At 35.6% G+C, this 19,301-nt stretch overlaps 1 protein-coding gene across 2 annotated transcripts in view; it reads right to left on the bottom strand.

The window, feature by feature from the left end:
• The window catches only part of Mdga2 (MAM domain containing glycosylphosphatidylinositol anchor 2), a 743,089-nt gene that overhangs the window by 303,773 nt on the left and 420,015 nt on the right, over window positions 1-19,301 (bottom strand). Inside the window, exon 3 of one of the 2 annotated variants that reach the window (XM_031356255.1) lies at window positions 13,776-13,950. In XM_031356255.1, coding sequence (XP_031212115.1) covers window positions 13,776-13,950 — 175 coding nt within the window. The remainder of the gene's footprint in view (window positions 1-13,775; window positions 13,951-19,301) is intronic. The other variant, XM_031356256.1, reaches the window with a different exon arrangement.

Consider the following 19,301-nt stretch of genomic DNA (forward strand, 5'->3'; position numbering starts at 1 on the left):
AATTCACCTAGATTTATGGATAGATGTATGTGTGTTCTCATGAATGCTTGGAACTCTTTATGTTATACTTAATAATATTTACAATGAAGGAATGGGAAAAGTAAAAAAAAATATAAATGATAAATTATACCTTTGCTTAAAAATGTCACCAACTGTTCCTGTGTTTGGAATTTGTAAGGTATTTTTGCCTATTGTAACAAAAATAAACAAAACAACAACAATAAAATATCCAATAAGCTGGGTATGAAGACTTGTGCCTGTAATATTGTTTGGTAAAGAGTTCAAGACTGGTCTGGCCACACAGAAAGACTTTGAGTCTACTCACCGGGCATCAATGGGAAGAGAGGCCCTTTGTCCTGTGGAGGCTTGATGCCCCAAACAGGGGAATGCCAGGGTGGGGAGGTGGGAGTGGGTGGGGGAACACCTTCATAGAAGCAGGGGTAGGGGGGATGGGATAAGGGATTTCCTTGGGGGGGAACCCGGAAAGGGGATAACATTTGAAATTTAAATAAATAAAATATCCAATGAAATGATTTTACATTCTCCTTTTCAAAAAAAAAAAAAAAAAAAAAAAAAAAAGAAAGAAAGAAAGAAAGAAAGCAAAAATTAACTACAAAGGTAGTCTAGTTTAATTAAAAATATTAATGATGACTATAGTCGAGTTGACTAAAATAACTGAACACAATTATATATTTATATAATATTTCCTGGCTGGGGTTTACTGAAATGTCGTAATTTAATACTAGACTGGCCTTTAATACCTTCACATGCATTTTCTCCTTTGCCCATTACATCACCCAATACTTGCTCATTCTCTCAACTTCTATTGATACATTTTTATTCCTAGTTTGTAGACAGGATTCTCACTACCAAATTGTGGAATTTCCATTCATCAATCCTGAATCTGTTTTAACCAGCTCATTGTTCTCTCATTCCTGCCTCCAGACAGGACTTTCAGCTCTTTCTACCCTTGTAATTCTCTATAGATCCCATCTGGGCCTTAAGATCCCAGAATTCAATGTCTTTCCTTTCATTGCATTCTTCATATCATCTTGCTTTGTATTTCTCTTCAATAAGTTGACTGAACCTTTAATTCTGTTTGACAAAGTCCTCCTCCAGATAAATATGTTTTCTGTATCTCAGGATAAGGTCCAACTCTAAAGGACTTTCTTCAGATCTATCACATAGTTCCTGCCGACCTTCTCAGCAAATACCTTTTCAGTTGCTTCCTATGTAGCAAAGCCAATGATGTAGCTGAATGCTAAGGCCTCTGATGGCACACATTACCCATTTTTACTGACCCACTTAATCTTAGGCACTAAGAAGCTGCTTTTCCCTTTGAGTCTCAAATACTTTTTCTATTTCTGCCACATTTCCAATCCCATTAAATATTGGTTCTACCCTATAAGATTCATCTTTGCTCCTCAACTTTATCATATTCATATCTGTGCACATGGCATGAGCTATGTAAAAAAATCACTTTATACCATATATTTGATGTAGTTTTGGCATATATTAAACACTAGGAGGCATTGTCATAATTAACATTCATATACTGTGAGGTAAGACTATGACCATGACAACTCCTATAAAAGAGAGCATTTAGTTGGGACTTGCTTACAGTTTTAGAGGGTTAGTCCATTGTCATCATGGTGGGACTCATGGTGGCATGCAGACAGAGGTGAGAGTTCTACATGCAGATCTAAAGGCAGAAGGCACTGTCCACAATTTAAACATTTGAAAACTCAAAGCCATCCCTCAGTGACACACTTCCTCCAAAAAGACCACACCTACTCCAACAAGGCCATATCTCCTAACCCCTTGTCAAGCAGTGACACCCCCTAATAACCAACCATTCAAATATATGAGACTATGGGGGCCATTCCTATTGAAACCACCACCGAAATGTTTTAATTCTATTGGCAAGATTGCTATAGTATAAACAGTGGTATATATATGGTAAAGTAGTAAAGTACTTTGCAGTTAAACATAAGAAAATTAAAGCAACAGAATTCTTCCCATGGTGTTTTGGACCTGTTCTTCATATTTTCTTTAGTATAACTTTTATTATGACAGAGCCCTAACCACGGATCCATACCACTGTGGACATTGTGGTATTTACAAAAATTAGAGAAGAAAATACTATCAGTTTTTTGAATCAAACACATCCATAATGCTCATTAAAGTGATTCTGTTGATTAGATAATACAAATGCATAGATTATACATCATAACTATCCTTTATTAAGGAGTTTTGCAATTTGCCTGATACCATAAGGCTAGTAATACACAGACAGATACTTTGATTAGATTATTTCATTGACACAATTTTACTTAGCCATCTCTATTCTGGGAAAAAATTCAATTAGCTTGCTGATTTATTTATATAAAGAGTTTTTCCTGACATGCAAAACTAAAATTGGCATTGTTACACAGGGTATGGTGGCAAATCATTGATTTTTAACTTTGCAAACTATAGCTATTTCTTTGAATTAAAATGTCATGAAAGGAGAAGCCATAGGTCTACAGAGGGAGGAGGACAAATTTTCAAATGTTCATTCAGAAAAAAATAGCAAGAAGGCTAATTTACACAGCAGCATCAGGATGGGAAGCATCAGCAAGCTCATGCATAACAGCCAGACTACCTATAATATTAAACTAATTGAATTTAAAAATAAGGTGTGAAGCACATTCCTTTGAAGAGGAAGGAACTATGGAAGAATCTGTTTGTAAGATCTTTTATTAAGGTTACTGCAAACTCAAAGCGGAGCCATAATTTCTCTTGTAACAGTGTTGTTGGTCGGACTGTAGAAGCAAAGGTTGCCAGGTTTGCTTGGGACCCTAATGATTTTAAACTAGATAGCATAATATCCTTTGGATCAAAGAAGTTGCTGCAGGATAGCTTCCAGTATTAAACAGATAAACATTCATCCTAAATTTTGTTTTTGCTTTACCTTCGGTATAGCTAAGAAGTTGCTGGATCTTTAAATATGTAAAAAGAATCAATTAAGGACATGTATTTGCAAATTTTAAACTATTTTGAATTGCAAGTTTGTTTACATGTAATAAATATTCTTTCTATGTTTTATTTCTATAGTAAAGGGTGCATGCAACTCAGCGTTGACAGCAGCAGAATTGGCCCTCTGGGCAGAGCTATATTAAGAGCACTCAGGAACTGACTAGAGATCAGATCACTGGATGCCAATCTGGAATCTCTGCCTGACTCTGCAGGAGCATCTGCTAGCCATTTAACTTTAGGCTAAAGAGTCCCCCATAGCCTGTGATCTGTGATTTTAAGAGCCTGTTGATCATTTTCATCTGATCAGATTTAACTGCTTAAAATTATCAGTAACATTTATATTTAGAAATTAGGTAAGGACTTGGAACACCTTTTGGAAAAGATGGGAAAGGAACAACAAGAAGAACAAAAATAAACAGGCATAAGTGATGATAGCCTCCTATCTTGGTGTAAAATATCACAAACTTTCACTTAATACAGTTGTTCAGTATTCATTAGATCTTATCCACATAATAATATAGAAAATAAACACATAATAAAATTGTTAATGTCCTTATGTTCTTTAATAGGAATTAATGTCATCTTTTATGTAATTTCTGGGTTAGTACTTTCAATATGCAAACGACATTTTACACTCTCTAAACTAAGTACTTCATGTGTGTGTTTATCAAATTTTTATTTCATTATAAACTTTCTTTAGGGGAAAGACCTTGCAATTTGGTTTTCTTTCTCAGCAAAGCATATAGTAGAGGATTTATTTAAACACAGCAAGTCTTCAATAACATTGGCAATAGAGAGATTATAATTGGATGTGGCTTCCAGTGCCTCAGGTGGAAGTAGATTGTACAATATCTGGGATTTTTCACAGTGAAGTTGAGTCAGCAGAGAGCTTGAAGGCAGAGAGGTCACGTGCAGAGCTCCAGAGAGAAATGCTGGCTGCCATTCTATGTATCTGTGGGATTCTGGAAACACTGCATTCCCTGTTCCATTAACACTTCTCAAGGGCCTACTTTTGACTTATAATGAATTGAATATAATCAGCTTCATTAAGACAAGCCTCATCTGATCTAAAAGTAACTCCACCTCCATGTCTTCTGTATAAGAAGCAAGAGAATGTTTGACAATGAGAAAGGAGGTAGCTCCCCTCACAGAACAAGGGCAACCCGGGCTGGATCATGAGCTAGTCACATAAAACACAATCCCTCCTGCAAAGAAGGGTCACTCTCAAGTTTAGCTCATTGGGATGTATAGGGTGTAGACTCCACACTAGTTCAGTCAGGGACATTCAAATGACCGTCTTCCATAAAGATGACCTCACTCTTCATTTACGGCTTTCCGTAAGAACCACACAAATCAGCTGGTAATGTGGGGTTAGTTCTTCCCTGGAGTTCCTCCCACTACTAGGAGTTCTTACTTACTTCTAATAAATCAATATTCCCTTCCTTATTCACTTTGCTTATGAAACAATGAACTTACAGTTCAAGGCGGTTTGATGGCTAATGATTCTCTGGGATTCTATCATTGCCAATTAAGCTCAGCAAGAGCAGACTACGGCACTTAATCAAGCCACTTTAAAATCATTACATGTTTGCTTGTTTGTCTGTCTAAAGGCTTTTATTGAGACTTATAATACTATCTAGGAATTATGTTGGTGCAGAAATTACCAGTAAATAACATTGACAAGAAAACTTTTTTTTTCATTAAGGCATAACTAAAATTGCAAAATCCTGTCTTGACTATCACTAATAGGGTGATTAGCACAAGACCTACCCAATTATCAGACACTGTAATTACCTTATCAAACATTCTTCAGACTTTGCAAACATAGGATTACTGTTTGGGAAGAGTGGGTAGTGTGGTTGATGAGATTGATCTGGGGATTGTGTTCCTCCTGACACTGGGATGTTTTCAGAATTCACATCAGTGATTCTTGCTCTTTTCTAAGGTTTTCTGTCCAAAAGTCATGCTGAAGACCCCATGAAATTAGAACTAACAGCAATTCATTGTCAACATTTTAATTGTATAATTTATAACTCAAACACAGGTAAATTTTGTTTGTACAGTTATAATTATACTACAGGAATAAATTGATACCATGCCTGCAACTCTTCTCGAATTCCTTGGGTATAAATGCAACAAATAATATACCTCATGTACATAGACAAAAAAAGTCCTTGTTCTAAATGTAATGAAATAGAAAAATCTACCTAAGTGGAATTAGGGTGAAGGAGATATTTTTGAAATAAGAATGCTTGCAAATGTTTAATGAATATTGGGGACAGATTTGTCTCATGTGTGAACAGTGTCTGCACACATGAAAACTTATTAAGCTAATGCTTCCAAATTCAATTTCTTTTTGAAGTAAGAATAAGTTTTAATCAAACCCAAACCTTTCAAGTTGTATGACCTCTATTACCCTGTGAGCACACAATCATGGCTGAAAATAAGTAAAGGAATTAGGTGATCACATTCTTAGAAAACTGCTTAAATAGCTTCAAGATTCTTCAAGTGACCAACATATTTGGGGATAAGAACTTTAAAGTCCAGAACCTCATTCCTTGTGTGGACTGTGTCCCTTCATTCTCCATATAGAATGTGGGTGTAAAATGAGTGACAATTGCTCTTTGTAACAAATAAAGCAACATGAGAGTAGAGAGAATGCTAGGTATCAGTAATTCTGCAGTCAAAATGCTACACTTTCTTATTCTACAGTATTCAGCAGATCATCATTCATTAGGTCTAAGGCATCCTCAGTAATAGATCAACAAAATTTATCATCCTGTCTTTCAAATTAATCTTTCATTCCTTCTACAACTCAACGTCTTAATCAGTATTCCCCTAAACACTGTTCTGTAATTCTCTATTTTATGTCTCTAATCAAAACTTTCATCCATTAAATAATATGTTTGACCTCTTTTACTTCAGGATCATAGGATTAAAGGTGAGGAAGAAACAACATCTGCCCCAACACCAGAAGTAACTGGGATCAGCAGGGCTCCGGCACCCAGGATCCTGAACTAACCAGTGGTACAGGTTCCTTTGGTCGAAGCTGATGCTCTGGGCAAATCTTGGTCACAAACTCTGCAGCCAGTCCCTCGACACAGAGAAGCTCCAATCCCAGTCACTCTAACATGCCCAGGACCACAAGATCCCAGGAGCTTGGTCACACCAGGATCTCAGGGTCCCAGAAGCAACTTGATTCCCAGGAGCTCTGATATACCCAGGATTTCAGGATCACAGGATCCCAGAATCACAGGATCACAGAGATAGCCCAATTCTGAGGAGTTCTGACACAACCAGAATCACAGGAAGGACAGGCTCCAGCCAGATATAGCAAGGGCAGGTTGTACTAGAGATAATCAGATGCCAGGAGGTAAAGGTAAGAACATAAACAACAAAAGCCAGGGTTACTTGGCATCATCAGAACCCAATTATCTACACCACAGCAAGTCCTAGACACATCATCAGACCGGAAAAGCAAGATTCAGGTCTAAAATCACGTCTCATAATGGTGATAGAGGACTTTAAGAAGGACATAACTTCCTTAAAGAAATACAGGAGAACACAGGTAAATAGCTAAAAGCCCTTAAAGAGGAAACACAAAAATCCCTTAGTTACAGGAAAAAATCAAACAGGCAAAGGAAATGAACAAAACCATTGAAGATCTAAAAATGGAAATAGAAACAATAAAGAAATCACAAAGGGAGACAACCCTGGAGTTAGAAACCCTAGGAAAGAGATCAGATGTCAGAGATGCAAGCATCCCCAACAGAATACAAGAGATAGAAGAGAGAATCTCAGGGGCAGAGGACACCATAGAAAACATTGACACAACAGTCAAAGAAAATGCAAAAAGCAAAAAGCTCCTAACCAAAAACATCCAGGAAATCTAGGACGCAATGAAAAGACCAAACCTAAGGATAATAGGTATAGAAGAGAGTGAAGACCTCCAACTTAAAGGGCCAGAAAATATCTTCAACAAAATTATAGAAGAAAACTTCTCTAACCTAAAGAAAGAGATGCCCATGAACATACAAGAAGCCTACAGAACTCCAAATAGACTGTACCAGAAAAGAAATTCCTCCTATCACCAGGAGGAATAATCAAAACACCAAATGCATTAATCAAAAAAATATTAAAAGCAGTAAGGGAAAAGGTCAAGTAACATATAAAGCCAGGCCTATCAGAATTACACCAGACTTCTCACCAGAGACTATGAAAGCTAGAAGATCCTGGGCAGATGTCATACAGACCCCAGAAGAACACAAATGGCAGCCCAGGCTACTATACTCAGCAAAACTCTCCATTACCATAGACAGAGAAACCAAGATATTCTATGAAAAAAACAAATTTACACAATATCTTTTCATAAATCCACCCCTACAAAGGATGATAGATGGAAAACTTCAACACAAGGAGGGAAACTATACCCTAGAAAAAGCAAGAAAATTATCTTTCAACAAACCCAAAAGAAGATAGCCATACAAATACAATTGCACCTATAACAACAAAAATAACAGGAAGTAACAATAACTTTTCCTTAATATCTCTTAACATCAGTGGTCTCAATTCCCCCCAAAAGACATAGACTAACAGACTGGATACATAAATAGGAGCCATTATTTTGCTGCATACAGGAAATGTACCTCAATTACAAAGGCAGACACTACCTCAGAATAAAAGGCTGGAAAACTATTTTCCAAGCAAATGGTCCCAAGAAACAAGCTGGAGTAGCCATTCTAATATACAATAAAATCAACTTTCAACCAAAAGCTATCAAAAAAGATAAGGAAGGACACTTCATACTGGTCAAAGGAAAAACCTACCAAGATAAACTCTTAATTATGAATATCTATGCTCCAAATGCAAGGGCACCCACATTCGTAAAAGAAAATTTACTAAAGCTCATTTCCCTGCACACAATAACTCTCATCAATGGACAGATCATGGAAACAGAAACTAAACAGAGACACAGTGAAACTAACAGAAGCTATGAACCAAATGGAACTAACAGATATTTATAGAGCATTTCATCCAAAATCAAAAGAATATACCCTATTCTCAGAACTTCATGGTACCTTCTCCAAAATTAACCTTATAATTGGTCCCAAAACAGGACTCAACAAATACAAGAAGTTTGAAATAATCCTATGCACCCTATCACATCATCATGGAGTAAGGCTGGTCTTAAATACTAACACATAGATATGGAAAGCACACATAGATATGGAAGCTGAAAAATGCTCACTCAATAATAATGTGGTCAAGAAAGAAATAAAGAAAGAAATTAAAGACTGTTTAGAATTTAATGTAAGTGAAGAAACATCATACCAAAATTTATGGGACACAATAAAAGCAGTGGTAAAGGGAAGACTCGTAGCTCTAAGTGTCCCCAAAAGAAACTGGAGAGAGCATACACTAGCAGCTTGACAGCACACCTGAAAGCTCTAGAACAAAAAGTAGTAAATACACCCAAGAGGAGTAGAGAGAAGGAGATAAAAGTCAGGGCTGAAATCAACCAAATATAAACAAAAAGAACTGCACAAAGAATCAACCAAATCAGGAGTTGGTTCTTAGAGAAAATCAACAAGATAGATAAATCTTTAGCTAGACTAACCAGAGGACACAGAAACAGTATCCAAATTAATAAACTTTGAAATGAAAAAGGAAACATAACAATGAAATATATCTTAAAATAATTATTCTGTTTGTTGAATATTAATAGTTGAAAATATTAAAATCATGTTCTACAAAAAATGTATAATTCAGTTTCAAGTCTAAATAATTGTATATGAAACGACTGACTGGGGATTTTACATGCTTAGAGGTATCCTATACAAACACATCCTATTCTCATTTGGTATTGCTGCAGTGCTCTCCACTGTTTTTATAGTTTTATTCTTCTCCTTCCACATTGGTTTATAAATTACATTCCCTGGACAAGAATTCTTTTGCTCCCATATACTAGTTCTCTCCTATTCCCCACATATTTATATCACACTTTGTTAGATCGGGTGCTGCTGTTATTGTATTTTTGCAACCATTCTTCACTGTTGAACCTTGCAGCATATTTTGATTGCATTTCTTCCCATACAGCTTGTTAATACCTTCTGTTAACATCTTGTACATTTCCTATAGACAATTTTGTAGGATTACCACTTTTTAAGCTTACAAATGAGAAGTGCAAAATCTTTTCGAAAGCATCCGGTATGCTACTTGTTACTGTGCCTAGATGCTTGTTACTGAAGGCAGCCTTTGTATGCAGCTAGCAGTGTTATCTTAAAACTTTAGGAAGTAGTTTGCATTGAAGTATGCAAGACACTCTAAAGGAGTCCCATGACTACCTTGTTCTAGGCTACTTCTTTTTTCTTGCGTCAGTGACCACACTAAAGATAACCTCAGGGAGACCAGAATGTGTTCATGTTTCATTAAGGATTGTAAACATAGCACTTTCTCTGGGATTAATTTGACAAAATGAAGTCTAAATTTGACTTCTCCACTTCTCTACTTATATCTTCAGCCTGTCTATAGCTTTTTGGTTATGTATGTCTATTTGGTGTCTGATAGTCTCCATGTCTGTCTGAGATATATTGTCTATGTCTATCCTGTTCCACACAAAGAGCTTCTTTCTGTATTTATTGAGCAACACACAAAACATGGTGTGGTGAAAGAGATGAGGGATTCTTTCTACACATCTTTAATGGAGTTTTATGAGGGAAGAAATCACCTTACTGACCTGAACTGACCCAAAGTAGTAAACCACACTGCAAAGAGACATTATTATGATGTATCCATTTTGCTCACGTTTATGGTGGGTATTTATTATATAAGGTTGTTGTCAACCTTTTGGCTACTTTTAGCAAAGGATTACCACAACACACAAAGGCATACATATATCACTCTTGGTCAAGGGATAAAAGACTACATAATTTAAGATTAAAGCTATATAATAACTTAGGTTATAAAAGCTATATGGTGTTGTAGAGATTCAATGACAAAGGCAATTTATAAAAGAAAGCTTCTAGTTAGGAATTAGGGGTTGCTCCCACTTTCACATGATATCAATGACTATCCTGGCAGAAGCAAGTCAGCAAGCAGGAAGACCTGGCACTAGGGCAATATTTGGGAGGCTATATCCTATCCTCACAAGTAATTAGAGAATAAGATAATATACTGGCTGGTTTTGGTGTCAACTTAGCACAGGCTGGAGTTATCACAGAAAAAAGGAACTTCAGTTGGGGACGTATCTCCATGAGATCCAGCTATGGGGCAAATTCTCAATTAGTGATCAAAAGGAGAGGGCCCTTTTTGGGTGGTACCATCTCTGGGCTGGTAGTCTTGAGTCCTATAAGAAAGTAGGCTGAGCAAGCCAGGGGAAGCAAGCCAGTATGAAACATCTCTCCATTTCCTCTTCATCAGCTCCTGCTTCCTGGCCTGCTTGAGTTCCAGTCCTGACTTCCTGTGGTGATGAACAGCAACATGAAAGTGTAAGCTGAATAAACCCTTTCCTCCTCAACTTGCTTCATGGTCATGATGTTTGTGCAGGAATAGAAAACTTGACTAAGACAGATAGTCAGCCTTGGGTATGCTTTTGAAACCTCAAAGACCATTTTCTGTGACACAGCCCTTCTAAGGCCACGCCTCCTAATCTTTCCTACAACACTTCCACCAACTATGGATACAGCATTCAAATATATGAATCTAGGTTGACCATTCTCATTCAAACTCTCACATAGAGAAAAATTAATGGTATTAGAGTGCTGCGGTCTTAAAGGTTGGTTTAACTCAAAGAGGCTGAGTACATTGTAGGTAGCATGCTAAATTATAAGTGATGTCAAGGCAAATTATTAACTTTGCCTTGCTCTGAGGTCCAGCAAATGTTCAGTGTCTTTGACTATAAGAGAGACTTCTGTAGAAGATTGTCACTACACTCTGGATTTTTGCTTGTTTGTTACTCTAAGGAGAACAGTCTACTCTACTCAGGGACAGCATGATATTATCCAAAGTAGCCCCCAAAAGGCCAACCAACCAGGAGCTGAAACTTCTGAACATCAAGTACCATTGCTCAGTTAAATTGTTTATGTCAAGGAGCTTTGTTACAGTGTGGGAAGTTTCCACATCATTGCTAAGTTAGTCATGGATTTATCAATAGTGACGGAGTGTTTATGAATTATAAAGATTCATGTATGAAATGGAAACATATGGACCTAAATACTCTGGCTTTTACCTAAAGTTGCATTTTGAGAACAGATTTTTCAAATAAGTTAATTATCTTTACTGTGACATATTTTTATCATTCAAAACTCTTTAAATATCCTATAAAAGAGAAATTTATTCATAGCCTTATGAATAGATCTAGTTATGGAAACAATTTTTACACTATAAATTTATCTTGAGTGTATTACATGGGAAATTATTCCCAATCTGATGTTACATTTGTTCATAGAATCCAATGTTTAATGAAATTTGTCAAATTTAGATGACTATCTCATTGACTCTCTATCAGAAAGGCACAGGAAATAATATAACATAAGTATGGCACACATGCTGTAATATATTTCACCCATATCATATAGAACAGATGCTTGTGAAGCTCACATTACATCTAAAACCCCCAAAGGAAAGTCAGAAGGAAGAAGGTAGCATGGCTACATGAGGTCGACATGCATTTTAATAAACTGGGGGTGAAAGGGTAGCTCCATCATCCTAGGAAGGTATGCAGTTTCAGCTGCTTAGGTGTATCCCCGCTGAGTACTGAGGTGCAAAGCAGTAACACTGGAAAGCTTATTCCTCAAATAGGATTTCTTTCTTTGTATATGAGTTTTTAAGCCTGCAATGCAATATCTTATTGCCATCAATTCCATATGTTAGCAATGTAGTCAGAAACTCTTATTCAAAACTGGATGCTACTGTGCTTCAGAAGGTTTAGGATTACATTTAGAGAAATCCAGTACCTCCACTATATGATACATAAAACACCCAGGACAACTGATGGCTATATTTTAATCAAACAAACTTCATGAACAAGATGTGCTTGTTCATACAAGATAAAAGTCAATAAAGAGAACACTAAAAATTTAAATTTCCTATTCAAGGAGTTTCCTGTCACATTTTGCTCCCAAGCTAGTTTAGATAAAGCTGCCAGGCATCACCAAAACAAAAAAAGGCAAATCCTATTTGAGGAATAAGCTTTCCAGAACTATGTACTCACTTCTAGAACGTTTTAGATTTTTGCACTGTTTTCAAGATACTAGAGACTTGTATTTAAACTTTATGACCTGCCATATCAAAAAAAAAAAACCCAGAATATTTAATTGAGTGGTATTTAATAACTAAATCAAAGAGTATTAAATTCATTTAAATTAAATTTAGTTTAATTTACAATTATATACAACCTTCATAAAACATATGTGGAGGTTTGACCTTGGATGGAAAGCACGAAGGTACGGCAGATCTGGGTACACAGACATGAAGTGTGCCATGCTGGGTGAGCCTGCCAGTATCATGTCAGTGGATGTGTTGGGGTTAGGAGATCCTGACAGAATGGAACACAGGCTTGTGTCATACACAAGAGGGCCGTGAGCACTTATCTGTGGAAGATGAATCACAGATGCTGCTGTCACTACTTCCTTCCTTATTGTCTCCATAAATAAATGAGCCCAGCATAGGCTCCGTGAATAGACCATTGATAATTTCTAACTATTTGCCTCACCCTAACTATGTAACACCTGCACTGTTGAAAGAACAGGAAAGAAAGAAAAAAAAAGAAAAGAAAGCAGGCTGGAAAACAGGAACTCCTCAATTGCTATTATGTCTGAGATACTTTAAGGGGAGAAAAATGCATTCTAATATTAGAGGCTTAAAAAATAAGTGCCATTTCTTGTGAAAACAATGAGAGTGCCAGATGAACCCGAGTAAAAGACTATACTAAATACAGGCATGTCTTTTCTCTGTTGGGCAAAGAAAGAAAGAGGGCAGAAGCCCCTAAATAAGTTGTAAGGAAGGAAAAATGTGACAGGAGGAATTGTACCCAGCTGCAATCTCTAGAAGGCATTGTGCATTGAGGGTCAGTAGCGATCCCTTTAACAAGGATACAGATAACTGTGCTCACATAAAAAAAAAAACGTGCATAAAACGAGTGGTTTACTTTCTACACAAGAAAAGCAAATCAACAAGTCAGAGTACGTTCTGTCAAGATCTTTTCTTCATAATATTCATTAAGATTTAGATGTGCATGTATATAGTTACATGTACACATAAAAAGTATATGTGTATGTATGTATACACCAAATTAAAATAAAAGGCTAGTGCTGTTACTGATATAATATGTACCATCTTATTAATGTGATACCACAAACCTTCTACTATATGTGTATTATATCATAAATTATGAAAATTTGAAGTGAAAACTCTTTTCTCTAAATGTCTTAGAGCAAGTTAGGAAATAACTCAGTTGATAAATGGTTTTCTGTACAAGCCCAAGGCCTCAGAACCCATGAGAAAATGTCAGGTATGGGTAGCACACACTTGTAGCCTATACTCAAAGAAAAATATACCCAAAGTTGACCCCTGACCTCTCTATGCCCATCCACATGCAGAAGCACAATAGAAAAAGACATTTCGTAAAGCAGTACCACTATCCTATGAAATTTTCAGTCACAACTAAACAAACGCTATTTATATGTTTGTTCTCAGAAAACCATAGTTAAGCAGAGAAATAAATGAGTCAGAACAATAGTTTTCAGAAGTTTACTTACAGTACACATCCACTCGGATCGACTTTATTGCTGGGGACCCCAAGCCATTCTCTGCTTTACAGTAATATCGGCCTCCTTGGTGTCTCTGAATGTTTGTAATCCTCAAAGTTTCATTGAAGACACTTGAGTCTTGAAATCTGTCAGAGGCGCTTCCTGCTGTTTTGGTCCACCTGATCTGAGCAAGCATCAACAAAGATTGTTACTTTAGGTTGGTTTTCCACAGACACTCAAGCAGCAGTTAGCCATCTGAAGAGATGCCCTTTAGAGCCTCTGTGCCCCCTTTCCATCATGTTCGTGGGAAATTAAAATATATGTACCTAATTGAGCTCCAAAATTGTAAGCACCAATGTCTCCACTTTAGAGTACACATCATTTGGACTCAGCTGCATGAAATTTATCAATAGTCTAATCAGGTTGAAGGCAAAACATAGCAGAAACATGATTCAGTTTCTGTGTCTACTGAGCATTTCAATTTTTCTCATACATTTCTGAACTTTGGTAAGTACTTTTTATTATTTAGAAGAAATAGACTCTCATTTCATTTTGGACATGCTTCATTATTTTATTTAAAATTTTCTTTTTGGTTTAGATAATATAGGCATATTACCATAATGGCTTATTGAGATTATGTATAATTTTATACACCTGGTTTTTAAAAGAGATTTTTTTTTTATTTAATGGCTTTGCTTTAATAAGCCTACAAATGATTCGCTATTTTGAAAATTGGAATTCACTTTACATCAATAATTATTTTCAAAAATGTGTAAACTTTTTCAAGGAGTGCAATCCTATTAAACTGTCAAAACAATTTGAATATCTAAAACCATCCATTATAAACAATACCATTCTTTTAAACACAGCTGTGTGCAACAGATTTTGTGTTTGCTAGCAATTACTACTGGTATTCAACTTAAATTTTGTGTGTTTTCATATATAAAACCCGAACAAAGCCACATGCTGATACTGTGTAGTGTTACAAGATAGAAAATGAAAACTTCTTGTTTCTGATTTTCTCTTTGCCTTTCCTGTGTATATATTTTTAAATATTATTTAGGGTTTGAAACAACCAGTGGAAATACCTTACTTAAAGATGTAAAATGATATATATGTTGAAACAAGGAGAAGCTGAAATGGGAGTTTTCAAGCTTGAAGCCATATAATACCACTCATAGTAATATTGCTTCCACACACTACACACTAAATCCATAATGTAATGGCATTACGCTGTCTTTAAAAAGTTTGTCATATATAAAATAGCAGGATAAGTATAATCATGTTTACTCTGTACTGCAAATGCAACAACCATTTACCTAGAGATCACTAAACTAAAAGAAATAATGGATATTTATTCAAGTCTTTGTGTATGCATGGACACTTTGGAAAGTAAACATACAATTCACAGACAAGCAGTTTACTAGTTATCTTATCTGAACAAATGGTCATGACCATGATTGTTCTACTGAGATATCTAGCATTTTGCTTCCATTTGAATTTTAATATCTACATTTAAAAATGCCTATTTAAATAAGTGATCATTTTGGTTTTGGGTAGAGATTCTTACTTTATTTAAGAAAATATATTGTCTTCAGTATAGCACTCACTAAAATTCTAATTGCTATATAGCAATTTTTGAAAACATTTCAATATCATATTAAAGCTGATGCAGAAAGCTAAATGTTTCAGAATACAAAAGGTCTACCTGAATTAAAAAGTTAGAGAAATGACAGAGGTTTTTTCTCATTTGTAAATTATGTTGTTAATATACAGACCTTCTTCAGACAAAATTGTTTTAGTATTACATATGGTTAAAGAGAGATGAAGAAGTATGTGTGAGAGACCTGGTAGAGGAATGGATAGAGAACAAGAGAGAAAGGAAGTCAAGATACAGACAATAAGGAAACATTTTTTTTTTGCTTTGTTTATGTTTTTGTTTTTTTCGAGACAGGGTTTCTCTGTGTAGCCTTGGCTGTCCTGGAACTCACTCTGTAGACCAGGCTGGCCTCGAACTCAGAAATCCACCTGCCTCTGCCTCCCAAGTGCTGGGATTAAAAGCGTGCACCACCACCGCCCGGCAGGAAACATTTTTTTAACCACAGAAGACTGAGACATTTTTAAAAGTTGTTGAAGATCCTAAATTACTTTGTTCTTTTTAATTTACTTGTTTATTTATTATGGTTCTTTATAAATTAGGTTTTAAAAGTAAAATTACATTACTCTCCTTCCTCCCTTCAGCTCCCTCTCAATGACACCTTCCTCCAAGTTCTCCTTACCCTCAAATTGATAGCCTATTTTTCTCTATTATTGTACATAAATAGATAGCTAGGTACATACCAAATACATACATACATACATACATACATACATACATACATACATATGTGTAGGCACCTCTCCCTGCCCCTCTGTGTCTGTGGGGCAATACAAATTAATACCAGTTTGGGATTTCATCTCACTCTAGTTAGAATGACTGAGATCAACAAGTCTCCTGACAATAATGTTGGTGACAGTGTAGAGCATGAGAAGACTTCTCTCACTTTTATGAAGGAAATTGTTGCAGCCACCCCTGAAATGAGTATGGGGGATACTCAAGAAGCTAACCATAAATCTACTACATGCTTCACTTACTGACAAAAGCCCAAAGGACTCAAGAACATGCTCCATTAGATATTTGCTTAGCAGTGTTCATTACCACTGAATACGCACCAGTCAGGAAATGGAAGAAACCTAAATGAGCTTCAACAGATGAAGAGATAATAAAAATATGGTAAATATTCACAGAAAAATATTTTCAACTGTAATTACTTATTCATTTATTATTTAAAACAGATATTGTTAATCTACACGATCCCTGTTTTAGACATATTGTTAAAGTGATGCCATGTTAATATAAATATTAAGAAAATTACATTTTCTAAGACAAATGAGTGACATGGTTTATGGTGGTGTGATTGTCTTTAGTATCAGTTCAGTAGAACCACATAAGCCAGAATCTTATATTAGCTCCTGCACGTAGTTTATTTAAGGTGGTTTTTGTTTATCTGCTTTTTACAAATATACAAAGAAAATCTGAATCCACACTTATTTAGTCAGAAAGTCATACCTATTCAAAAGCCTTTTCAGAGAATCATGCATCATCCACACTAAAACTCCACAAGTGGTAGGTTTTCAACATTTTTGCACAGTAAAATCTAAAACTACATGGAAAGACTTTTTCTACTCCATTATGTGAAGACCCATCAATTACATTTGCTCTTTGAATGAAACTTTTATTCTGCGTTATTTTTTTTAACATTGTACATTAGTCATTTGGAAGATACCCACTGAGCTACTAGGGTCTAAAAAAGGTTACTACTACCAATTTTCACCATTGTAAGTTGCAGTTGAAAGCACATATAATAGTTCCCCCACCAGTCTCATCATTAGAGGCTTTAAATGTTGAAAAGCCATTATATTAACTTTCTCAAATTATCATTTTTCTCTTATAACCATAATATATAATGTAATATAATAATATAAAATCACAATATATTATATCACCTTATATTATATAATATATCTTTTTGGGGGGAAATGGGGAACAGTCATTACATTCATATAAAATGTTTAGAAAATACAGAAGTCTGAGTCACCACATTTTTAAGAGTAACCACCATTTTAAGTAAAATATTGAGGAAAATGAAGTGGCTAGTGAAGCAAAAAAACACAACTGCACGAATGTCTTTACTTTAGAGTATCAGTTTTTGCCAGCAATAAGCGTTTTTTTTTTGTTTGTTTGTTTTTTTGTTTTTTAAGGACATTATTTTGTCACTCAAAAAACATTATAGTTTTGTGGTAATCATATGGTAGTCAGGGATAAAGGTTTGTATTAACTTTATATCAGTGCTTTTCTTTTGCTTAAATGACATTGGTTCACCACTCAGTTGCTTTGCACCATCATTGCAAAGGCTACACTGCAACAAAATGTCATTTTTCCTGATAATCACCATAAGAATCACAAGCCACCCCCAGAGAGATTTGCAGCCACCATCTTGAAAACACTTTCTCTTAAAAGTACAGAGATAATCACACAAACAGGAGATGTAGGACATCACATAGGTGATATTGTAAAGAAAAAAAAAGGGGGAAGACTGTTTACAAAACAGTGTGGAAACAGTGGAATGTATAGTTAGAAGGAGGAAAGAGTTGTTTCTATAAGTGGTCTCTTATGCTAAGATAAATTCTGGGTCCACTGGAGGTTTAAATGTAGAAAACTGTTATCTTAACAATCCTTAAGATCAAATGGTAGTCTATTGCAATGCTGTAGTATCCAAGACTTAATCTAAGGTGCCCCCAATCTTAAAAGAGTAATTCAATGAATACACCAATCATTTTAGTTATGTAGATCAGAATATATCACAAAGAATGTCAGAACTCATGGATAGCATTTAATCATGTACATTATTTTTACATATATATCATTTATAGTGTAGTAAGTGAATACAAATAAAACAATTAAAAAGTTGGGTGTTTAAAAAGGAAACAAAATGAACGTGAGGCAGGTGATAATTTTCTTAGCATTTTCATCTGAAGTATACTCATAAAAAACAGAGGATATAAAGTTTGTCTCCCGGTTAGAAATAATGATAACCTAGCAGGACTTCAAGAATAAAATGGTGAAAAGTCTTTTCAGAAAAAGGGGGAGGGAACAGGGGTTTTTTCTTGTTTGTGTGTTTTCATTTTTTTTTTAATTTTTAATTTTTTTTTCTTTTATTTCAGAGGGGAAACTGGGAAAGGAGATATCATATGACACATAAATAAAGAAAATATCTAATAAAAATACTTTATGAACAATGGGATAGATGCAATATTCTAACTTTAACTTATCAATTGTCTAACTACAACTTACATTATTGTTCTATTTGTGTAAGAACAGATAAAATAAACCTCCTGCAAAGATACAAAAAAAAAAATCCTTAGAAAATAGGTCAATTGTGGAGTGCTTGTTTAATATACTCCAGGTGCTATGTTTCATTTACAGAATCAACAAGGGACCAACAAGGGACCCAGGGCTACTGAAGTCAAGGATTTAGGAGATGAGCCTACTACACTACTTTATTAAATTGGCAGCCCTCCAAAATCTATTCAAAATATTTGTCCCTTTACCCACAAATAAGTGCAGTCCTCACCACTCAACAATGAAATGTCTCTTTGCAACAGATAAAGACCATTACAGAAAACCACAACCAACTACAACACAGAGTTACAGAGCCTAGTTCCAAATGACATGTCCTCCGCAACATGACTTCAGAACCTTAGGCTCTGGGGTCATCAGAAAAATTGTAAAAGTCAAAGGAATATGAAGTTTGCTGTGAAACTTTCTCCAAGAAATGTCAGAAGCCACACCCACAAAGTCTCACTAGAATGGCTGCTAAAACACGACCTGAACAAAGAGGACGCCTATAGATGTGTTACTACAGACAGGGAGAGCTCATGAAGCCTCAGCCCTAGCAAAAGAACCCCAAGCAACTCAGGAAAGCAGAGATTGGG

This window comes from Mastomys coucha, unplaced genomic scaffold (genome assembly GCF_008632895.1).
Source record: "Mastomys coucha isolate ucsf_1 unplaced genomic scaffold, UCSF_Mcou_1 pScaffold6, whole genome shotgun sequence".
Lineage (NCBI taxonomy): Eukaryota > Metazoa > Chordata > Mammalia > Rodentia > Muridae > Mastomys > Mastomys coucha.